Genomic DNA, 25284 nt, shown 5'->3' on the forward strand with positions numbered 1-25284 from the left:
CCATTGTGAAGGCCATTGTTCCTTTTAGAGTCTATTCCAGGTATTATAACCTGCAAGTTTTAGGAAACCTGTAACTTTTAGGAAAGTGAATCTTCTACATTTATCATTAATAAAGGAAACCTGTTAGAAAATTTTCAAGAAAGTCTAATTCCCATTTTCAAAGGTGACTAGACACTTCAGAGCCTAGGTCCCTTTGACTTTCAATTAGATTTAAGCACCTACATATCTACATCACTTTTGAACATGGGAATTAGGCTCCAGAGTCACTTATGAGCCTTTGAAAATGTTATCTCTGGTATTTCATCTTCTGATATAACTTAAATAGATGTGGAAACAACTTGCTTCATAATTTTGCCACTTAATATTTTTGAGCTCTAACTATAGCTCCAAGCAAAGCCCCTTCAGATAGACTTGCCATCTAGTCAATTTTTTAATCAGATTATTCATAGGAATTGTGTGCCTTCTGCATGTCTTTAATAATTATTGTATGGTACTAGGTATTTTGTTAAATATGTTCCTGTAAGACAGGAAGTACATTTTTGTTGGTGTTAGTCCAGTTCTCCACTTTTATTCCTTTCTGTCCAGGTTTCCACTCTAGTTTTCCCTAGTGGCTAGTCCTAAGGCTGTCTAAATTCTAGAATAGATGTGACTGACATTCTACAGGTGTTATGTATAGTAATCCTTTAATGCTAGCTTCCAATGAGAGGAAAAATTAGCAACATGGCTTGTAATAAAATCTAAATGTTCCTTTTTTGGTATGAATAGTAAATATTTGTTTCCTGAATAATAAAACCAGCTTTAAGAGAAAGCCGCCAAATGAATTTAGCAAAATCTTTTTTCCTCTCCCCATCACATGTTGAGTAAATCTTCCAAGTAAATCAGCCAAGGTTTCCTTTATGTAGAAACATGGTCTAGAAACAGTAAATCCAGAGGGCAGAATCCCTTCATCTGAATTTAATATATTGAGCTAGAAATAGAGTTTACATTCTCTCTTGACTCTGAATACCATACATGACTTGAACAGTTCAATCAAAGATGATTTCCCGCTATGCCGAGATTGTATATAAATTTGATTTAAAAAAAAAAAAACTCACTCAATATTGTCTCCTAGGAGCCTCATCCTGTGAGATTATCCGCAGAGGAAGTAGTACAGAGACAGACCAAAAGTGACAGCTCAACCCTGAATCTGTTCCAGCATCTCCCTGAACTTAAGTCATTCTTCGTAGAGGTAGCAACTGACACATATTGCATTGCATGTGTTTTAAGCCTAGTCTGAAACCTGTAATACGTTGGAATAAAAAGTGGTCAGCAGAGTAAAAATAAACTTGCTTATAATGTAAAGAAAACTTTGTACAAAACATCTAATAAACCCTTTTTATAGAAGATCTTTGCTATGAATTTATAGAGGTTGAGTAAGTTTACTTACCCTCATGCTGCAGTGATTCTGTAACATTTATTTTAACTATCTAAATGTTACATGTTATCCTTTTTGCTTCCTTAGCCTCCCCTCTTTCCAAGTGCCTACACGCAGACTGGAGAGAGACACCAAAGGTGAAATCCTGGCCCCACTGTAGTCAATCGCAAAATTCCCATTGACTTCAAAGTGGTCAGGATTTCTCCCCTAGTGTTAGTGGCTAAACTTAGCTATTTAAGATGTGTGCATCTCTAACTGGTAGTACCTGCAATTTTGTCAACCAGGTAACTAAAGTATTTGTACCACCTATGGATGTTTGTCAACTGAAAATGTCATTTCTCATAGGGTATCAGTGATGGTGTTCCCATCGTCAAGGCTGTTGTTCCCAGGAACCAGTCACGTTCCTTTATGTCTCAAGGGAGTCCAGAGATCCTGGTGAGTTGGATGTGTCAGTTCTGCTGTTTGAAACTCTGTGTTACATATGACTGCACTGTTCCTAAAATTCACCTTTATATTGACAAAATGTGGGTGCTAGATGTCCAAATGACATTGGGGTAGAGCTAACGTGTTACTATCAATCTGAATCTAAGTTCTTATAACAGTCCCCAGTTTAATAACCTCTTTGGAAGAGCTCATATATTGTTTAATTTTCTCTACTCACATTTGTGTAGGCTAAATTAGGCGTAGATGAACCTGTGGCTAGTCAGGTTTTGTACACCTGTGTCTAAAGATTTGATTCTATTCCTTTCAAGTCACTGACAAAAATAGTACACTACATTAAAACTAGCTGGAATTACTTTCACACTGGCTCAGTAACAAAACGACTCTGGGAATGTCTTTAATTTGTCATAACTTTAAATGCTAGTTACTACCTCTGAGTATTTCAAAGAACATAAAATAAAAGAATTAAATAATTATGATGAAATGCATAATTCTCAAGTACCAATCGCTGTTCTAGATAGCCAATATATATCACACACAAGCATCATTCACTGTTTTATCAAGGCAGTATATACCATACGTTAGTAAGAGTCATAACTAAAGCTAAGATTTTGTCATGGTTATTTTTAGTAAAAGTCACAGACAAGTCACGGGCAGTAAACAAAAATTCACGGAAGCTATGACCTGACTGTGACTTTTGCTGCTGCGGCTCCATGGTTTCCCCTGCCACCGAGGTGGCTGGGAGTTGTGGGTTCCTCCTCTGCCCACGGCAGCTGGAAGCTGCAGGGGGGCTCCCTTCCACCTACTGTGGCTGGGAGCTGCAGGGTGACCATATTTCCCAAAGAGAAAACAGGTGTGTCTCTCCACCCCTCTCAGGCGAGTCTGTCGCCTGTTGCTGGAACCCTGAGGAGGGCCCCCTCAGGAGTCTGTCACCATCACTGGAACCTTGCACGGGGCCCCCTGTCGCTGCTGTTGCCTGTCACTGGAACCCTGCCAGACCCCACTGGCTGCCAGCTCCAGAGTCTGGCAGCCTCTGGGTCTGAAGCAGAGAATGTCATGGAGGTCTCTGGAAGTCATGGATTCCTTGACTTCCATGACGTCCATGTTATATACGTAGCCTTAGTGATAACCCATTATTTTAAAAAAATAACAAAACAAAAAACCTCACAGACTCTCCATCCTGTCCTCATGATAGCGCTAGCCTCAGCTGGATCAGTTTGGTGGTAAACTTTCAAGAGACTTATGTTGGCTCAGATGCAAGCTCTGTTATTGGGAAAGACAAGCAAAGAAGAGGGCTTTGCAACATTACACAATTTCATTGATTTTTATCCAAATTACTCTTTCAGGTGATAGCAAGTCTGAACTGCATTATTGGAACCCACGGGTGGCTACCATATGATAGAAATATCTCCAACTATTTTACGTTCATCAGAGATCCAACTGTGACAAATCCCAAGTAAGTAAAGAGGAGGAAAGGTGCAGTAGTGAACTCTATTATAAAAATAGTATGAGTCAAAGTACGATAGGTACAGAGTCGTCTTCTATAGTGATTCGATAGCACTGCTTTCATTATCTGTGATTTTTAATTAAAACCTAACATCTATATAGTGTGCTTTACATTTTTCAAGGCTTTGACATCCCCTAATATTAATTAGACTACAGTTATTCCCTGAAAAGTAACTATAAAAATGCTATTGTAAGGTTCTGTCTTCATTGTCTATTACTGACTTTCAGACCAATTTATTAAAAAAATTTTCTAACTGCCAGCCCTGCAAACTCATCCTGGCATCTGAGAGTCAAGCTTGCTTCATTATTCTCATGCATCATCGTTCATAATAAATGTTCTGCAGATCTGGCCTCGTTTACACTTATGCAATTCGTATCCTCCAGTTATGTTTTCAGTGATATCTGTGCAACTCCCATTGCATTCACTGAGTTTGCACAATGGTAACTGATTGGAATTTAATAAACTCTTCTGTTGGTGATGGACTAAGAGGAATAGAGCTCACTCTTCCTAACATATGTTAACTCGACAGTATTAACAGGAGTCCAGACTAGTTAAAACACTTGTCATCAAAGTGAACAGATATGAGACTGAACACATGGGAGGGGTAGATTTCCTGAGTAAGAAACTACCATTTATAGTCCCTTTTCACAATAGAACCGCACTTTAGATTACAAACTGTACCACGCTTTTTGATTGTTTACAAGAGGTTTGTCTTTTTACAGAATTTTGAAAAAATGTTTTTGTATAAATATTTAATATGGATTTAAGTTATCCACAGAGCCGCAAACCAGGTAGGATATTGTATAAAGAACTAGCATGAAATCCTGACCCTCCCCCTCCCCCTCCCCGAAGACTAAGGGAATTTTCTAATTGATATTAGGGCGGCCAAGATTTCACCCCTAGTGTTCCTAGGTACAAATTCTTTATAGATCATAATATTAACATAGGGCAAATCTTAACTGTAAAATTTGTTTGCAGAACCCAACGTAGCATAAGTGGTCCGTTCGCTCCAGGGCTAGAGATCACCGCTAAACTGTTCGTAGTGTCCCATGATGCAAAGTTGCTGTTCAGTGGAGGGCATTGGGACAATAGCATCAGAGTGACATCGCTCACAAAAGGCAAATTAATTGGACAGCATGTCAGACACATGGGTAAGTAAACTATTTTAGTTTTGAATTATGAAATTACATATTTTATACATGGTTTTTGTAACACAAAAATCTGACACTTTGACTATTGCAAGGCTTAGTCTTTTATAAAAGATAATAAAATAGGGTACTTGGGTCACATTGCAATGAGAGAATAAGCTAGTTTTGCCCATTCTTGCCATCACACTCTGTGGTTCAAATAGGACTAATGAAAACCTATTCGATCAAGTGTTTATATAGTAATTCCAATAATAGTCTAGGGTGTATTAAGAACAATCTTTATTTTTTTTAAGTTAAGATAATAATGATTACGTTTAATGTTTGTCCTGCTCCTGGCTAGGGCTTTATTACTACAACTAGGATCTTAGACTCTAATCAGTCTTGAAAATGTATACCACATTCCTGGTGTAGAGTTTGTTTGTTTGCAAATGTAACTACATTGCTGGCATGCTGCACAGCATCACATTGCCACCAAATGTCAATTGGTTTTAAAACCAGATAAAATGTTTAGTTGAGATGCAAAGTTAAGGTAACTGTTTTCTTTCCTTTATAGATATTGTGACCTGTTTGGCTATAGATTTCTGTGGAATCCATTTAATTTCAGGTTCCAGAGACACAACATGTATGATATGGCAAATAGTTCAGCAAGTAAGTACACCTGCACAGCTTTAGAAGCAGCCTTTTGAAGGGTTTTGCTTTAGTGCTTTGTTCACCAGTCTAGCCGTCCAGTACATTTACAGACTCATTAGTGTTTCATTAGAGTTGCTGTTCTCTGATTTGTTTGCTCTGTCTGCATGTTTGCAGGGTAAAATGGACTTCTGAAAATTATGATGAGTTCAGTATCTCTCTTAGACTGTTCCATGGTTTTCAAGTACACTTATTAGCGTCTCTGCTCTATGGATTATAGTGGCATTAATAATGTTATCTAGAGCACTTTTATTTGGTTAAGGTTCTTTGCAGACAATATATAACAGCCCTTTGAGGTATGTAAGTAAATATTATTCCTCTTTTTACTGGTGGAGAAACTGAAGTAGAGAAGGTGACCTGTCCAGCATCTCAGGAGTTGGTGTCAGAGGCAGGATTAGAACTTGGGAGCTCCTGATTTCTCGTCTTGTGCTCCCAGTACTAGACCACATCTCTCTTCTGGTGTTCTGTTTCCTTAGTGTGAAATGCTGATGTGTAACTGTCACTGGGTGGCTGGTTCTTTAAAGAGAGGTGGGTCTCAGCCCCATCTGTCACGCAGCCAACTCTCTTCCCCAGGTGGGGACAATGAAGGTCATGTGACCTCAGTCATATGACTCAATCAGGCCTCTGGGATAGGTAAGGGAGAGGTCTGGGTAATGAGAGACCAGGGGGAGATAAGATATGTCTACGCTGCAGTTGAACACCCGTGGCTGGCCTGTGTCGGCTGACTGGCCCTCAGGCTACGGGGCTGTTGAATTGCAGTTGTAGGTGTTCCGGCTCAGGCTGGAGCCTGGGATCTTTGACCCTCCCCCCTGGAGGGGTCCCGGAGCCTGCACTCCAGCCCAAGTCCGAACATCTTCACCACTATTAAGCAGCCCTGTAGCCCAAGTCCCATGAGCCTGAGTCAGCTGACCCAGGCCAGCCATGGGTGTTTCACGTTCCAGGGTGCAGTCCACAGTAGTGAGGGACTGTCACCACCTGCCTGCAACCCTGGGTGCCTCACAGTGTTCTGCTGCTATAGCTCCTAAGCTAGGTCTCTCACAAACAGCATGCAGGTCACACCCTGAGTGCCTGTATATAGCTGCAGCCTGCCAGCTACCCACCAGCCACACTCTGACTTCCAGAAGCCTTGGTTACTTCTTGCAGCATTGACCCCAACACGCTCCCTGTCTTCAAATTTCCCCAAAACGGGTGTTCTGCACTGTCCAGCCCTCTCCTTCACAGTTCAGCTATTAGAGGTTCACTGTCCCTGTCACGCAGCAGTGGGCAAACTATGGCCCACGGGCCACATCCAGCCTGGCCCCTGAGCTCCCATCCGGGGAGGCTAGCCCCCGGCCCCTCCCCCACTGTCCCTCCTCCCCTGCAGCCTCAGCGTGATGCGATGCCAGCGCTCTGGCCTGCCGCTCCTGCTGGGCAGTGCAGTGGTGGTGTGGCTGGCTCTGGCCAGGCGGCGGGGCTTTGCTGCTCTGAGCAGCATGGTAAGGGGACAGGGGGTTGGATAAGGGGCAGGGTGTCCCGGAGGCAGTCAGGGGACAAGGAGCGGTTGGATGGGGCGGAGGTTCGGGGAGGGGAGGTGGTCAGGGAACAGGGGGTGTTGGATAGGTGTGGGATTCCCGTGGGGGGCCTGTCTGGGGGCAAGGGTATGGATAGGGGTCGGGGCAGTCAGGGGACAGGGAGAAGGGGGGGTTGGATGGGGGTGGGGTCCTGGGGGTCAGTTAGGGGCGGGAGTGTGGATAGGGGTCAGGGCAGTCAGGGGACAGTGAGTGGGGGGGTTGGATAGGCGTGGGAGTCCTGGGGGTGCCTATCTCAGGGTGGGGGTGTGGATGGGATCGGGGCAGTCAGGGGACAGGGAGAAGGGGGGGTTGGATAGGGGATGGGGTCCCAGGGGGTGGTTGGGGGCGGGGTCCCGGGAGGGGGTGATCAGAGGACAAGGAGCATTGGATGGGTCAGGGGTTCTGAGGGGGGGGCGGGAAGTGGGCGGAGGCCAGGCTGTTTGTGCAGTCACAGCCTTCCTTACCCGGCCCTCCATACAGTTTCGCAACCCCGATGTGGCCCTCGGGCCAAAAGGTTTGCCTACCCCTGCTGTAAGGGGTCAATGTACAACACTTTGCTACTTTAATTGGAGTTACCAAAAAATTCACTTTAAACACAACACTGAATTAGGTTTGACTAAAGAATAAAACAAGTTTACTTAAATACAAAGAAATGGATTTTAAGTGAGTACAAGTGTAAGGCATTACAGAAAGAAATGGTTATAAGAGAAATAAAGGTAAAACACTTTCTCGTAACTAAAACTTAACAAACTAGACTTGGTTCAAGGTAGAATTTTTGCCACATGTTCCCAGCAACAGGGCTGACCAAATTCTCAGGTCAGAACCGCTCCCAAAGTCCAAAGGCTGGTTCCTTTGTTGTCTTAGATGAGAGAGAGAGAAAATACCTGGGGCGTTTTTGCTCCTCACTTTTATAGTCCAGTCCCCCTTTGAAGTGGGTTCCTCTGAGCATTAATCTTCAATGCAAAGTTTATTCAAACATAGAGGAAGGCAATGTGGAGTCTGGGTGAAGGTGCCCTGAGGCTCTTTCTTCTCCCCTGTGTATGTTGAAATGCAGGTTTGCCTTGTCCTTGTCTCCTTGCTATCTTAAGGACCTTGTTTATTACTTATATGTAAATTGATGTAAACTCACATTCCTTTGTTTAAGATAGACCTGCTTAAACACTCCTGCCTAATCAGGGCTACGTGGGTTTGAACATGTTACCAAAATCATACAGGGGAAATTCAGAACTTGGTATATAATGTTGCTACATACATTTCACCATGACATTATTGACTAGCGAGTTACTAGTTATCAAATAATACCTCACAAGGCATATTTAGTACAGAGATTATTACAGGGGTGTGAACATGGGGTGCATTTGATCAGTGTCTAACTGAAGTGTAGACATACACACAGAGACTTCAGCAGAGGTCTGCAGAGAGGAGGAAGGCTCTTGTAGGAGAGTCTGAGATACTAAGAACAGAAGGCTCCTGCAGAGGACCCTGAGACAAAAGAGAAAATACGCCAGCTCAGTAGGGCTGGGAGTGGCCAGCCAAAGCAGGGAAGACTCCAGGCAGGAACGCCTGGGAGAGGCTTGATGAAGAGCAGGGAAGGAGCAATATATGCACTTCTAACTTTGTTTTGGACTTTGATAACTTTACTTTGAATGGTCTGTGATGATAAACCAAGGTATCATTGGCCAAGAGAAAAGCTTATGTCAAGTTTATTGAGGAGCCCTGAGGAGAGAGAAACTGAGGCAGAAATGCCCCACCCTGTCTCTGAAGGGGAGCACTGGAGGTGGTGACCCCATTACAGTAACTAAGCAGTTAGCCAGAGGACTAGTAATGTCCAGCCTGGCACTAAACCAGGATCTTAGAAAGCTTTAATATCTGACTTGCGTTTTCACAAATGGAAAGTAGATATGGTTTTTAGTGTGCTAATTTAAGCCCCTAAAATGTGAGTTGGCCTTTACCAATGTTAAACATAGCACAAAATGGCAGGATCTAAATAAAAGAAGACCCCCAACGTGGTGATAGTGGAAAGATAATTTTATCATAAGTTTTCATTGTTTTTATAAAAGGCAACTTTTTAACTAGTAAAACATCCTGGTTACGCTTTTGAAAGCTTAGTATACGTGAAAGCAAGAGAGGAAAGGAGGAAAGTGGACTGCACACACAAATTAATTTAGCAGGAGTGGCTTTTGGCATCATTGTCTTTATGCTGATGTACCAGCAGGCTACCGGTTTTATGAGTTAATAAAACTTAGCCCAGTTCTATGATACCCCTTGATTATCTAGGTTTACCAGATGTTCTTTGCAGACCTCTGCCCGTCAACATGCAGCTGCATTTATTAAGGCTATTAGGGAAAATGGAAGTGTTACAAGCTACAGCTCCTGCTGTGTCTTGTTGACAATATGCCTGATTTTATCTTCTTGTGTCTTGTGTAAGAGTCATTTAGAGCTAAATCCAGCTAGCACGCTGTCATGTCAGTGCATTGGTATGTAACCAGATACTCTGACAGATGTATGCAGTGAACAAGAAATCCTGCTGTCACTTAGCAGGATACCACAGGTTTGACATGCATTATACAGTGAGAATATTTACAGCTGCTTTCAGAAAGAAAATTGCTGGCGCAAATGGAGCCAACCTCAGAAAGTTGAGGGTAGAACTCTCTCTTGTTGAAGCCATATGACTACAGCTAAGTGAAATTTGGAATCTCCATCTAACAGGAAGTTCTGACATTTTAGCAGTTGTTTTTGAGCAAAATTGGGACTAAAAGTTTAAAATTTGAAATTTTTGTCAGTACAGAAATTATGAAAATTTTTGATTTAAGAAATGTCAAGATTTTGACATTGTTGATTGAAATGAATTCCCATAGTGATGCATTACCTAATAGGAGATAGATGCATGCATTCTTCCATATGGGTCATGATCCTTGGCTGGATTACATCTCCTGTAATGCATGTAATCATGTAACTCCCATGATTCACCATGCAGAGAAATCTGCATTTCATTATGGGAGCTGTAGTCCTCCAGGGACCCCAGCCATTGGAGAGAACTGGAGGCCTAAACTACAACTCCCATTGGACAATGTGCTGATAGGGAAATGCAGTTCAAGGTTTTGTTGAACTGACTCAAAACTAATTGTTTCTGGTCAATTAAGAAAACCAGAATATTCCAGTCTAGGTTAAACTGACCTGAAATGAAATATTTCATTTAGGGTTTTCTTACGGAAAATTGAAATTTTTGGCAAAATCAAAATTTTCTTGTGGAAAACTTTGGTTTTGCAGAAACTGCATTTTCCATCGGAAAATCATTCCAGTGGGAAAGTCTTGACAAGCTCTACTTATTTATTTTATGTGGTCAGACTAAGGCCCTTGCTAAGACTGTTTCTTTTGCCCTATCCCAAACAGATTCAAAGGTGTCCCCAGAAACCAGTTAAGCCACTTTTTGTGTGGGAGAATCCTTGGGTGGTTTAAGGCCTGTGTAATTGACTCCCTCCCTTGTAGTGTTCTGATATATCTTCTTGCTTCTTAGCACTGTCATGTGTGCCTCATATTTTCAGATGATACTGGCATTCATCTCTCCATACTGTAAGGCAGAAGAGAAATTGTTTTCATACCCATCTCTTTGGGCACTGTGCATGCCGAAACAGACCCCACTTAAAGTGATTTTGAATATAGTTACATGATGTTAAAAGTGAAATGGAAGTACCAAATTGTTTTAGAGTGTTGGAGTTCCATTAATGAAAGCTGTACACTTGCAATATTTTTCACAAAACAACTTCCTGTAAGAGATCTATTATATATCTCAAAGCAGAATCAGATTGGCTGTCTCTCTATGTTGCCTCAGGATATGAGACAAAATTGATATAATTTTTACGCAAAATAGTCTTCACTTTCTTTAATTACGTTATGAAGAAGACAGTGAACTCAAAGATCAAAGGAATTTAATCATTTAATTCATCCTTTTGATTTAATAAACTGAGGCACAAAAAGGGAAGCTGACTTAGGTGGCTGTAAATGTGAGCAACTATAGAAGTAAAGTGTGATGTTTGGCCTACATCAAGTACATCTAGTGCATATGATGTTAAAGATATTCTGTATTCTACAAGTGTGAGAAAATCTATAAATGTATCATTTTATGTTGATATTAGGGAGGAGTTCCTGTAGGCCTGGCACTTAAACCCTTGCAGATTCTGTATGGACATACTGATGAGGTATCCAGCGTTAGCATCAGCACTGAACTGGACATGGTGGTGTCTGGAGCCAGGGTAAGCGTCTTCATGATTTTCCCCCTTCAAAGGAATAATATTTATTACTGGAATTAGTGTAGCTGGAAAAAACATTACTGTTTCCTAGTTTCCTCTTTTTCCCTTTTGGGTAAGGAGCAAGTCTTGCACCATGTCAACACACACACACTGCATAATTCAGTTACTCATACTGCTCTCACAGAGTAGGCCACAGCTCTTTTGCACAGGTGAATGTCTGAAGTGTGTATAACCATCCGAAGAAATCCAGTTTCCTGCTACAGAACTCGTTTTCTGCCTCAGCAAACACAAACTACTTGTCTTTCAGAGGCTCTCCACAGTTCAGCCACGCCCTACCCTCCAACTCTATGAAACTGTTGACCTCTGTTTCCACTCTGCTGATGATGGCCCACTTTCATCACTAAATAATGCAATTCTACCTCAAGTACCTTTGCATTTTGTCCCATTCCACCCCTCAGGCATGGGAGGAGGCTCCCCATAAAAGATCTGCAAAGCCACACTGTTGTCTTCCTTAAAATTTGCTGTTCCGCCATGATGCCTCCAAAACACTTGATAATGGCTACACAGGGGTGTCCTGTGACGGCTACTTACTCTATGAAATATGATTTGTTTCACTGCTAACCCCCCCACCCCCACCCCCCGCTTTTGTTTGTTTTTTCTCCACCTGTTGTCTCCTCATATGCTGAGACTAACTCTTAAGGGGAAAGGACTCTGGGGTTTTTTCACGATCTGTGTGCTAGCACTGTGGGGCCCTGATTCCTGTCTGGAGCCTGTAGTTTCTTCTTCAATAACTACTATTACACCTTAAGATCTTTTAAAATGTTCTGTTCCCTTGCTCCAAATAATTACCTTATGTGAATATTACTGTGAAGAAATAGTATTGTTTTTTGTCTTAACAGGATAGCACTGTGATTATTCATACTATTCGGAAAGGTCAGTACATGAGGACTTTGCGACCACCTTGTGAGAGTTCCCTTCTGCTGACTGTTCCCAACCTGGCTGTATCCTGGGAAGGACACATAGTTGTCCACACCAGTATAGAAGGAAAGACTACTCTCAAGGTACTTCACAAGTTTCAACCCAAGGTCATAGAATGCTGGTGTATGTTTTGCTGTAAACACTAAACATAAATGTACCAGGTTTTTTTTGTTTTTGGGGGGGGTTTTTTGCAGTAGAGCTAGTTTCTTAAGAAATTCTGTGTGCAAGCTGCCCCACAGATGCACCAATGTTTCTCAAAAATTGAGAGGGACAACCTGACCTAGAGGGACAACCTTTAGGGTTCATGGTGTAATTCATTCTCACTGCCTATTCAGTGTAGGGGTGCCTCTTTTGATGAAGGCTTGTGTAATTGCGCTAAGGATTGGAAAGAAGCATGTAGCTAATGTTAACAGTCTGTGTTTGTTAACTTTCAGGACATGCTGCAAGGCCCAGCTTTGCTCCTTGCCCTGTCGGATTTGGGAGGGTGGGTGAGGCTGGGAAGGGGGACTCTGGTTTGTTTGGTGGGCTTATTAATTTTTTGTTATATTCATGTTGCTGCTGGGGTACTGCTATCTGTGGATGAATGCGAGAGGCTGTTAAGTATGAATGTATTTTTAAGTTTGTCAAGCACGGCCGTAGATTAGAATGTAGTGCAGTAAAAATATAAATAAATACAGGTTGAACCTCTCTAGTCCGGCACCCTCGGGACTTGACCAGTGCCGAACCAGAGAATTTGCCAAACCACGGGAGGTCAACGCAGAGTGCCAGTGGATCTTCCCCAGCTGCCAGCCCCTCGCCCGGGGTCCCAGCCACTGGCCCCATGTCGTCGTCGTCCTCCCTTCCGGAGCTTGAATGCTGCGAATCAGCTGTTCGCGGCGCTCCAGAAGCACTGGGAAGGAGGGGGAGGAGTTGGTAAGCACAGGGCTGCTGGCGCACAAGAAACGTAGGGGGATGGGGGAGTTTGGAGCCGGTGGATGCTCTGCACCCACTGATTTTGCCGGACCACGGATGTTGCTGGACCAGGGAGTGCTGGATTAGAGAGGTTCTAATTCTGCAAACTGCCATCAGATACCAACAGCTTGAGTTACTACCAACCTTGGCTAAATTCCTATTAACAAGCTGAACGTATAAGTAATAAATCCTTAATCCGTTCAATCCTCCATGAGTAATTTCTTTTTAATCTCTTCAGGATAAGAATGCATTACATCTCTATTCTGTGAACGGGAAATATTTGGGCTCTGAGAGTCTAAAGGAGGAAGTGTCAGACATGTGTGTGACTGGCGAATATATCGTGATGGGGAGCCTACAGGGATTCCTTTCCATACGAGATCTCTACAGGTAACAGACCAGCATCAGTTGATTATCACTGCAGATAAGATGTACTGCACCAGCATGATGGTTTATTTACATATAGGTATTGGTGTATGATGTGGAAATCATGAAGGGTGTGACTTGTCATTCTTTTTCAAAAGAGGTCACAGATGGCTATTCTCTCATTGCCCTGTCCCCTGATACTGGAAAATCAATTTGCAAAGGAAATACAAAATTACAGCCGAGTCCCTTATGCTCCAGGCCCCTGTTTGGATTGTCTGGACACTGAAGGGCAGGAAAGACCTATTTGTCAGCTGGGAATGCCACTTCTGGTGCATGACTGCACTGACAGCCCTTATCCCAGTACTGGGAATGTCCTTCTCAATATCTGGGAAGGGACAGAGTTGGATGCAGACTTGGGGCTTGATCCAGCAAGATACTGAGTATCCGTGACTCCCATCAAAGTCAGTGGGAGCTGTGGGCTCAGCTCCTGGCAGCATCAAGCTTATGGTGTGCAGCTGTAACTTCAGTTTAAAATCCCCTCTTCTTTCCGCTATGCAAACTCATTGGCCTTTGCCTCCAGGAGGAAACATACCTGCTACAGGGGTAACTGCAGCACTAAGTCTGCTCTCCTGTCACTCTGCAGAGAGGATTTCTTTCTTTACTGATTCCGTCCCCAGCGCACAACCCTGTTACTAAGGCTATATCTTGGGGATGGGATTTGACCCTATATGTCAGGGGTGGGCAAACTACAGGCCATGAGCCAGATACGTCCCACAAGCCGTTTTAATCCGGCCCTCGAGTTCCCTCTGGGGAGCGGGGTCTGAGGTTTGCCCTGCTCCGGCTGGGAAGCAGGGTCAGGGGGCCACTCCGCATGGCTCCTGGAAGCAGCGGAATGTCTCCCCTACAGCTCCTATGCTTAGGGGCAGCCAGGGGACTCTGCTCCGCGCACTGCCCCCGCAGGTTCCATTGGCCAGGAACCACGGCCAATGGGAGGTGGGGGTGGTGCCTGCGGACAGGCAGTGTGCAGCAGAGCTGCCTGGCAACGCCTCCACGTAGGAGCCAGAGTGGGGGACATGCCGCTGCTTCCGGGAGCCACTTGAGGTAAGCACCACCCGGATCCTGCACCCTTGAGCCACCCCCCCTGCCCAGCCCTGATCCCCCTCCTGCCCTCTGAATCCCTCAGTCCCAGCCGGGAGCACCCTCCTGCATCCCAGAGCCTGCAACACCCCACCCCACCCCAGTCCCCAACACCCTGCCCCAGCCCTGATTCCCCTCCTGCCCTCTGAATCCCTCGGTCCCAGCCCGGGGCACCCTCCTACGGCCTGCAAATCCCTCGGTCCCAGCCCCACCCCAGAGCCTGCACCCTCAGCTGGAGCCTCCACACCCCACTGCCCCAGCCTCCTCCCGCACCCTGAACTCCTCATTTCTGTCCCCCCACAAGCCCACACCCCTAGCCAGAGCCCTCACCCCCTCCCACATCCCAACTCCAATTTTGTGAGCATTCATGGCCCGCCACACAATTTCTATTCCCAGATGTTAAAAAGTTTGCCCACCTCTGCTCTATGTGAAAGAAGTTCACTGTAACTTGAGTTATAGTGTATTGAAACAGATTGGGATTTGCAGTGAAACCCCATTTTTTAATGCATCTGAGTTCACTCTCAGTGAGTTCAGCTGTAGTATGGCTCTGTCCATTATGTATAATGGATAGCAGTTAAATATTTAATGCTTTTTTTGTGTGGTTTTGCTTATTTCAGCCTGAATCTCAGCATCTCCCCCTTAGCCATGCGACTGCCGATTCACTGCATTTCTGTTACCAAAGAATACAGCCACATCCTTGTAGGCTTGGAGGATGGCAAGTTGATTGTCGTTGGTGTTGGCAAGCCAGCTGAGGTAAAACCCACCATCAAGAACTTTGTCTACCGAACAGTGGGAAATTCACTTATTTCTGCTTTCCAGTTGAGCAAGAGGTCTCCTCTATGGCAGGGCAAACTTAAGAGCAAGTTTGAGTTTTCAGGGGGCAAGAAATAATTTTTGAGACGGCTCTATGCATAGAGATTTCTCTATAAGAAATAAGCATATAGGGAACGCTGATGGGGAAAAAGCAGATTCAGTTGGACTAATCTGCAGACTTTATCACAGTCGAATAAGCAAGAGGACAGAATAACTAACATTTTCTGAATGTGCTAGTGTTGTCTGTCACTTCTCAGACACAAGTTCTGAATAGTATGTGATACCTTCGTTATAAGTGATGAAGTAACTTCCCAGAAGAAAATTGGAAACAAAAAAGAATGAGCTACTTTCTTTTAAGTTTTGGCTTTTGTCAGATATCCTTTACTATATGTTGCCTCCCTTTTTGAAAAATTCCATATTTCTCACCATTCGGACTCTCTCACTGTAACTGCACAAAGATACCCTGTGTAGCCTCCCCTATGCTCTGTGCTCCTTACGGTGGATGTACATTTGTAGGTACTGCATATGCACTATCAGTTACAAAGCATCCATATGTAAAATAGCAATACCCACTTTGTCATGTTCAAAACGGGTTTCACAGTAACTACTACTTGTAACACCTCTGTCGAAGTATTTCACCAATATTATGAAGAGAGGCAGGGTTAGGCTTTCTGAATCTCTGGAGTGCTACAGTATATTTTAAGTTGAAAGCTTCTATTGTTAACGGTTACAGCCAGAAGGGTGACTTTAAATTGAGGAAAGCTCTGTTTGACCTTCAGTATTTGCTAGAAAAGTAGGCATTAAAGTAACATATATTTTATAAATTTTGAAAACATACTGGCATCTTAGTTCTCAGTGTCTGAAATTTTTCTAGTTAAGGGAACATAGAGTTTACTGAAATATATCCTGCTTAGGATCTTCATGGAATGAGAGCCTGATCCTGCTTCTATTGAAATCAGTGGCAAAACGTGCAGCAATTTCAAGTTAAACAACTTTTTCTATTATAGAGTTAATGGATAGCTTCTTGTGTTGTAGATAAGAGACTCTTGTGATAGCTTTTTAAAAATCATCAGTCTTTTATAAAGATTTTTCAGTCTTAGAAAAACTCTTTGCTAGGCTGGAATTTGTTGTTCATTATCTGAGACTTAAAGTAAATTTAATTAAGAACAAAGAAATCTGACTTCCCCACTGTCCTATGTTCCTAGGGTTCGATTCCTCCTAAGGATATGCAGATTTTTTCCACAAGCTTTATTGGTGTTTTCAGTTTAGAATTCAGAGAATTTGGAGGATTAATATCTATATAAACAGATTAAAAAACAATAATGGTAGGGACAACATTTATCCCATATTTTCCTGTTTCCTCCGATTTGTAAAAATCATTTTATTGTGTTTAAAAGGTATTAACTTTTTTGTTTGACAAGTAAAATATGGAGATAAGAAATTAAGGACTTCCAAATTCCTCCTACAGAAGGTACTCTCTGTTACGAGTTGGGCTTCAGTGGGGATACTATATTTAGCCTTAGAACAAATGGAGGTTCTTTCTACATATTTTATTAAACATAATAGTAAAGTGCTGTCGAGACTAAGGTTGACATTTTGTCTTTATGCTTTGACAATATAATCAGAGACGGAGTACAATGAATTTGTGTTCTGGTTTAGAAAACTATATAGTTGCTTAGAACACTGCAGAAGTCTGCAGGATTGTTCCCTGTTCAAGCTGACACCACTGATGGTTTGTTGGATTCTGTTTAGCTGCTCAATACATAGTTACAAAGTGCCAGACTTCTGATGAGAAACTTAGTTTCTGAAATGAGTATCAGAAACTTTTCCTGAACTTTGTGCCATTAAAGGATGATTTTCTTTAACCAAAAGGGATTTTATATTCTGGTCTATTGCCAGAATAGGATCGCCACTGGTCAATCCCAGGTCTGCTAGTTATGAAGTTAATTGAAACAGTTTCTGACAGAATATTGTCAGATAGTCAAATATGATACGAATTCACTAGATCCATGATTTAACATTGCCTTTGGTTACTTGTCACTTTGAACAACTTATTACTTGTCTTTACTTATGGAATATTCACTGTAGACTACATTTGTTTAATAATTCTTGCACTGAACACTTCACCCAGGATCAGTGGAAGTCTAGAAATTTGGCATCATGAGAACTCCTCTCCATCTCTTTCTCCCATTTTGCTATTGCTGCCCTGCAATAGTCCATCACTTATAGAACCTTGTCAAGTACTCTTCATTTCTAGTAATTCCCTCTTAAAATAAAATGCTCTTCCTACTAATTTTGTTCATTTCCACTTGGCAGTCATTTTTTCTTTTTAACAAAATAGCCATTTAGAATCCAGAACCCACTTCCCACAAAATAAGAACAATTTTAAAGTAGGTAAAATATTAGACCTAACTTGCCTGACAGCATCCATTTAACTGTTCAAAAGTGGAAAAGATAATGATCAATATTTGTCTTTTTGTTCTTTTGTGCCAATCCAAGAATCATCCCAAAATGTTACCTTTTTTGTTTGTTTGTTTTGAAATAATTTCTGTTGGTATAATTTTGTGTTTGTGCAGTACCTTGTATTGTCTGCACTTCTCCAGAATCAGCGTCTGAAGTTCCTTTTTTAATTTATCCACCTTATCCCTTCCCCCTCCTTTTGTTTCTCTGGATTACTTTAAACAGATGCGCTCAGGTCAGCTTTCCCGAAAGCTGTGGGGATCAAGCAAACGGCTCAGCCAGATTTCTTCAGGAGAGACTGAATATAACACTCAAGATTCCAAGTGATTGCTGCTTCTGAATTCTCTCATGGATTCCAGAAATTTGTTTAGTCTTTTGGTCACTCTAAACATATCTCTCAACTTTCTGATGAGTGTTTCAGGGACTTATCCTTGACAGTCAGTTGAAGACCAACATATGGTAGAGGTACAGTAATTTTCATATGCACACATGCAAATTAGCCCACAATTGGTTTTATTACTTTTTTCCTAATCACATTGATTTGATAGCAGTGGAACTCTGTCTAGATTATGTGCTGGAACGTAGTTTCAGAAAAAGACCTGTAAGTGCGTTAAACCACAGATGATATCATATACAGGTGAATAATGCTAGATGTTCCTCTCTTGCCTGGAAGATATTAACTCAAATTCAAGGAAAATATCCCATTCTCATTTACATCTTTGTAATTCCAGGATAATATACTGAAAATTCCTTCAATTGCAGATATACTGATAAAATTGGGACACTTGAGAGTTATGACTTCAGATATATTCTTCCGACCAATCAGCTTGCTGTGTACTACTGTAAATGATTATAAATAATCCTCTATTGCGTGGCTCCTGAGGAAATCCCTTTTAGACTGTTCTGCAGGGAGCACCTCAATGGCAGTACTTGATTGTCAGAAATTGTTTAACTGAAGAACAACAATGAATTATAACCTCGTAGGAATTGGAATACGGTGAATATTTGCTGCAGAACATTCTTTATGTTGTTTGGCATAGCAACACTCACATTTAGAAATCCCTTACAAGTTTTAAGGCCTCGTATTAATACAGAGGGAATGAGAATCACATTTCCATGTCTGTCAAGATTGAGTTGTTCTGTTTCATTAATAGTATAATTACTGCAAACCAAAATGTCTAATTTCTAATTAAGATGACCTGAAAAACTTTGCATCGTAATTTACATTTAGCATATCTTGTTTCTTGGCTCTGTATTTGTCAAACAAGTAACCTGGTTTAGCCATATTCATATTGCCGGAAAAGTAAGTAGAAAAATCCAGGTACATATGAGGGAGAGGAAGACATCACAGCCCTGCGTATACTGTAAACAACAAAAATAGTACTCAAAAGCTCAAGTACTCCTGGGAAAACCTTGCCTTCAGGGCAAAGGGTTATTTTTTTTAGGTGGGAATATGACTCTATGTAAATAGAGGAAAATATTGTTCCCTTACATCTTTTGTGGAAGTGGTAGTAATTGAAAACAAGATGTCTCTGTAGCCAATGCAGATACCGAATTGATTTAGTGAATATTTCTCAGACACCTCTCCCCTCTTCTTCCTTATTTTATTACTTATGGAAGTGAGTATGTGTTGTATCTTTTCTAAATAGTGTCAGATTTCCCCTAGGATTGGGGAGGGGTTGAACTACGGGAGGCACCCCATACGGTGCAATCTAATTTCATGCACTTTTAGCGCGATATTTCTTGATTATCTAAAGAAGTAGTTATCACTCTTTTCAAGGCACATTTTTTCTTAAATCAGCTTCCCCTTGTTAATTTCATAAAGAAAATAATGACCCGATATCATGCTTTTATACACTGAATATTTTAATGACCTTATTACTAACTAATCTAAAACGTATTGTGTTGCTTGTTTTAACCATTACTTTCAAATTATATCTGATCAGTGAACAAATTAGATGAGATTATGTATAACTAGAACACTAATCACTGTGACAGATCAAATCATCTGGAAATTAGGGGGAAATGGAAAGATTTCTCTGTGGCACTTGTCAGTATGATATTTACCCCCGTTTCTCTTGGTCACTCATTCCCTCTCCCTCCCCCCCCACCTCCCCACTTTGCAATGAGTTATGGACATGGGAAGAAAGTCTACATGAAAAAAAAAAGAAATTAACTGGTTACTGATACAATAACAATACCAAGGATACTCTGGAAGTATTAGGTGTATGTGAATGTGAAGTAGGTTTGTCTATTGTAATTTCACAAGTAAGAGATTTTGAAGAGTTATTGAGACAGAAGTTTAGAAGAATCACAGTTTTGAACGTGTGATTTTATGAGAGTTAAGAGGGGTTATAATGAATTTTCAAATGAATTTGCTTGGGGGTAGTGTGGGTGATGGTTTTATAACTGTACATTTAAGATCTTAAATGTGTATATTTGGAATTTTTTAAAATTGCAAGACTGTTTGACGAGCAGAATCAAAGTGGAGACATTTAGAAAGTTAATGTTCTGTGTGATGCTTGGCCAGAACATAAGTCTTTCTGTTGTCATTTGTGCAGAGAGGTTCACTTGTAAGTTTTTGAAAGTATCTTTATTTGTATTAAGTATTTTATGCAAAAGTTTTAATTTTTGAACTGGTGAAAATTTCAGCATTTGTATCCATGTAAGAAAATAAGGGAAACTGGTCAACCTCCACAAAATGTAATGTGGGTTTAGAAATTGGAGAGATGCCGGCATTTGTATTAATGATAATCTGAATATATAACACTTTAATCCAACGATTTTGGTGCTTTACCAGCATTAGTTAAGCCTCACGAATGTTAGCTACTGGTATAAATTAGAGCTGCCCTCATAATGCTCTGTCTTGGCACTAAGGGACCAACCCTTCACAAAGCAGCAGCAAGATCATGGGAGTACAAAGGTGAGTGTTAAATCACATTCACACACTACTTGCACTTTGTGCAGATTGGCCATAGCTGAGCATCTGGTCCCTTGAGAATGAAAGGTGCTACTTACATTTCAACTTGTCGTCTTTTCGTGCACCAGCAGCAGTCAATTTTTTTAACTACTCAGTAATGTCTGTCTGCAAGCTATACTTTGCTTAATTTGTAAAAGGAAGCTGTAAATAAAAGATGTAGTTTGTATGTGAGAGCTATAAGTAAGGAAGAATTTAGCTGGTGTTCCACTTGTTTTTAACTTATTTTCTTTCAATTTTTCTTGAATTAATTATACAGTTTTTTTTTTTTGTGGTTGTCTGAGTTGTGGCTGGTTTGCAGTCCACACAGAGCCGTGGACACGGAATTAGTGCACTGCACTTCTTCTAAGATTTAAATTTTTACTTTTGATGACTCTTCAAGGTAATAGTGCTCTTGGATACCATCCCCTCTGCTCTTCTCATAGAGGAAAAATAGTTATAAAATACAAGTTCTCTTTAGTCTTTTTACACTACAATTTATTTATTTAACTTTGTTTTAGAAAGTAAAGCTGTGACATGACGCAGTTCTGACTATGAATTCAGATCAGGCTAGTCTGAATACATAGTTGCTTTGTAACGCTAAGAATTTTTCAAGGCCCTTTTGTAGGTGTTCTGTCTTTTGTTTAACCATTGGAGGCCACAGTGATATCTATAGAAACTAAAAAATATTGCTTACCTGTGAGGTGGACTTAAAAGAAAAGTTAAGTCAGCACTGTAAACATATGTATTTTTTAAAAAAAGCTGAATATTGACTCATCTCTTCCTAGTAATTTATAAACTGGATTCAACAGTTAGCAGTATTCAGTAACTTCCACTTACAGTTTGGGGAAGTGCTTAGAATAATTTTGGCACCTTAGAGACTAACCAATTTATTTGAGCATAAGCTTTCGTGAGCTACAGCTCACGAAAGCTTATGCTCAAATAAATTGGTTAGTCTCTAAGGTGCCACAAGTACTCCTTTTCTTTTTGCGAATACAGACTAATACAGCTGCTGCTCTGAAACCTAGAATAATTTTGTTTCCAATAAAATTTTTGTTGATTATCAATGTTACCGATTAATGTTGCAAGCCTCAGTGGTGGTAATTATTTTTGGTTGTCTTATTTTTATGTACTGTGAAGAATTATCTAATATCATAGTAAGTGTTCATTTGGGAATTGCCAGCATTCAAAGAGTTATATGCTCCTTGTCCAAGTTAAGGGCAAAAAAAGTATGTGGGTAATATTGCATCAGTATATTCTTTATTTTCTGTGTATCATACTCATCTTGTGCAATCTTTGAAACTTTATCTTTTCCATCATCCACCTATCTTCCCACCCTCAGCACACACACAAAAAAACCCTGTTTAAACAATCTTTTTCCTCTTATTTAAAATGTTTGTGGAGGGGGGGCCTTAATTCAGAAAGCACCCAGTAAGATCTTTGATTAATCTAGATATTCATCTATGCAAAGTTTTTCTTCAATACCTGCTTTAACTACAAATATTATAATTTTTTTAATTTAAATGGCATATGGGCTTTTAAGTAGCCTACTGAATTGACTGTTTTGATAAGGAGCCTCTTTAATGTCTTAAAAATCAGAGTTCTCCTGCAGTGCAAAGGATTAAAACAATAGAATTCCATCCCCTTTAAAAAAAAAAAAAATTCCCACAATCTAGGAAGGGATAGCCAGTGAGTTATCTCCCATTACTCTGGGTTAAGATAGTTGTGTCTTAATAGAATTCAGTGGGTGTTGGCCATCTAACTCCCTTAGGCTCTGATGAAAATCCTACCCATTAGCTATATATGGAATCTCAAGTAAGAACATTTAAAGATATCATCCACTAGAAAAAGATTTCATCTTGTAGGTTACTTAGTTGAAGTATGTTTGTTTATGGACTACAGTATTGTAGAGAGTTTGAGACTAGGTTAAATTTTTTTCTTCTGAAGGGGTATATTAAAAAATCTGATCTTTTATTTGGAGGAAATGCTAAGACTCTTTATTAAATATACTGTTAGGCCTGATCCTGTGGAACAGCTGAAGGCCCTAATTCTGGAAAGCACTCAAGTGTTGTCCCGGAGGGGAATGCTTTCCTGAACCAGTTCATTGAGCTTACTACTATGACAGCAATGGAACGACTCACAGTTGTGAGCACTACATCTGTTCATAGGATTGGGCATATAGATTCTGGAAACATCCAATTAAATTCTACAAATCAGTAATCTTGAACAAATCTATAATCTCAGATTTGATTAACAGAATGTACTAACTATACGCTGAAATGTTAATAGTTCTACACTAGCTCAGTATTAAGAGGGTTAAGAAGTTTGTCGAAGAGGCGATTCTTAGATCATTTACACTTCACAATACTGCTATGGAGTAATGGTGCAAACTGGGCTATTTTTAATCCGTTTTATTGAGTCTGTCATTCTTTGTAGAAGTGTAGTCATGGGTGGCTATGTAACATAATTAAGATCCACTAGTCTGAGACGTAAATACAAGAAAGCTACTTAATCAAGTGCTCCCATGACAGGTTGTAATGATTTATAGATGTAGTTTTAAAATAATTTCTTCTGCTGAATCTCAAGAGTTGCATTCAGTATTACAAAGTGAACTTCCTCCCTTGTTTTGGTGGTAGAGTTTTCCAATACCCATCTGTATGTAGCCTCTTTGGAGGCCCACACCTGAACCAAATGGAGGCAATACAGGTGGGGAGTTCAGTGGGTGAGTCCATGCATTCTGAGGAACCCAGTCTCACTCTGTAGTCCTTGCCTCTTCTAATAACCCTTGTTAGCCCACTCTTCCAAAGGCCTGCAGGTCCCCTGCCAGGCTACTGCAATTCAAACTAGGTAGCAGGAACTGTACAGCTAGTACAATAGGGTTGACCCCTTCCGTTGGAGCCTAAGCACCTTAGCATCACTGACCTCGGGACTGAGTCGAAGAAAGCAAGATAACCTAATCGGTGTATTTTGTCCATCCCAAGGTGACAGTCCAGAATTGTTCCTTGCACTAAATGTAGGGTGCTTGGTGTAGCTTACTTTTAAATGTGTCAGGTGCTAGGGTTTTCATTTCTACTCTTGGAAATAGGTCTACAGTCTAATAAACCTGATGCTTGAGGAATTATTGCTGATATTTAATCTAGACTTTCCTTTGTTCAATTTCATCTCCCACAGAGCTGTATCCCCTTGGAATACTGGAGGTGTTTTCTTTGATACCTGAGCCTTTCACATACTATATTTAATTGCCAAACTGTTCATGTATAGTTATTTCAGTCTTTCCTCAGAACCCAGGTCCTCTAGCTCTATTCATGCATTGCTTCTGTCTGGACTCTTAGACATTTCTGGTCTCAAATTTGAATGCTCTGTGGGGTATTGCGACTAGTGTATAGAAATCCTACTGGCTCTTTCTGATATTGCAAACTCATGTCTAATCTACTGTCCACTATTTCTAGCCATCCTTCCAAAATGCTGGGCAGGAAGGGTCTCCTGTTCCAATCGTATTTCCAAACTATGGGTGAGGATAGATATAGGGTTTCCAGTTTTAAAATATGACCTCACCCAAGCAAGAGCGTGAGATTAAATATCCAATAAAATTTACAATTGGGGAGGGAGTAGCAGAGGTCGATGTTTTTAATATAACAAGGAAAATTTTCAAATACCAATAATGAATTTTTATTCCTAAACTGAAACCATCATTTGCCTAGAAACAAACCCTTAAAACCAGAAATCCCATGTGCATCTAAGTAGGAGTATTTTCTTTAGTCATTAACAAATGAGCTGTGTTCAGTAGTATCCTAACTTAAATGAAGTAATTTCAGGGACTCAAGTAATGAAAGCTTGCCTCGTGTTCTGCTCCTGTAATGAGCTCTGCAGGAGCAGTCCAGGCATTGCTCAGTGAAGGGTTGGGGCCATAGTGTCTGAAAAGAGCCACCCTCTCTGAGCAATTTCTTGGAGATAGTGCTGCTACTTAAAACAAAGTTTTCTTAAAGAGTTTTTAGAGTGGAAAATGAGACTCACTAAGGTGTGCCTCGGCATTTGCTTAAATCACTATAACTTTTGGTGGAAACAGAACACTAAGCCTTATTGATAGTGTGACAATTAACCATCTCTTAATTCTAGTAATTATGATTGTGCAATTATATGATTACAAATGGATTTAATGCCAAAAATGCCTTTAAATAAACTCAAATTTTAGTTAGTTGAAACTAGATATATTGAACACTAATAGCCTTCTGGCAGTATAATGAATTTGCTGTTAGTCTTCTGTGCAATACCTTCATCCCTTCTGGGTGCTTTTAAGGTTTCGTATATACTGTTTGTCTTATTTTAATATGTGTTATGTTCCAATAGCTAAGTTTTAATAATTTTAAGTGTGTATATTGGCTAATGTTGGATTTGTTTCTGTACAGCATGATGGAAGATGTTTTAAAATTTTGCACTTTTTTCTAGTATTTGCAAATTTGTAATCTAAATTTTTAAAATGCACACTTATTTTGTACATAATGATTATTAAATTAGCTTTGTATATAACAGCTGGGGCTGGAGCAAATAAATAATAATCAGATGTGTGATTTTTCTGTGCTTTTTTCATGGTGTGGTCCAGGTATTTATAACTATGCCATGAGGGTTGGA

General features: G+C 40.7%; 2 protein-coding genes across 2 annotated transcripts in view; one reads left to right on the forward strand and one right to left on the reverse strand.

Moving 5' to 3' along the window:
* NBEAL1 (neurobeachin like 1) overlaps window positions 1-25216 on the forward strand; it is a 134054-nt gene extending 108838 nt beyond the window's left edge. Inside the window, exons 46-55 of the mRNA XM_077829857.1 lie at window positions 1112-1228; window positions 1760-1849; window positions 3202-3311; window positions 4341-4513; window positions 5064-5158; window positions 10884-11000; window positions 11897-12058; window positions 13165-13313; window positions 15044-15179; window positions 17925-25216. Coding sequence (XP_077685983.1) covers window positions 1112-1228; window positions 1760-1849; window positions 3202-3311; window positions 4341-4513; window positions 5064-5158; window positions 10884-11000; window positions 11897-12058; window positions 13165-13313; window positions 15044-15179; window positions 17925-18026 — 1251 coding nt within the window. The 3' untranslated portion in view covers window positions 18027-25216. The remainder of the gene's footprint in view (window positions 1-1111; window positions 1229-1759; window positions 1850-3201; window positions 3312-4340; window positions 4514-5063; window positions 5159-10883; window positions 11001-11896; window positions 12059-13164; window positions 13314-15043; window positions 15180-17924) is intronic.
* LOC144272059 (alpha-aspartyl dipeptidase-like) overlaps window positions 10889-25284 on the reverse strand; it is a 31444-nt gene continuing 17048 nt past the window's right edge. Inside the window, exon 9 of the transcript XR_013347484.1 lies at window positions 10889-11024. The gene's annotated coding sequence lies outside the window, so the exon portion shown is untranslated. The remainder of the gene's footprint in view (window positions 11025-25284) is intronic.

This window comes from Eretmochelys imbricata, chromosome 11 (assembly GCF_965152235.1).
Source record: "Eretmochelys imbricata isolate rEreImb1 chromosome 11, rEreImb1.hap1, whole genome shotgun sequence".
Classification (NCBI taxonomy): Eukaryota; Metazoa; Chordata; order Testudines; family Cheloniidae; genus Eretmochelys; species Eretmochelys imbricata.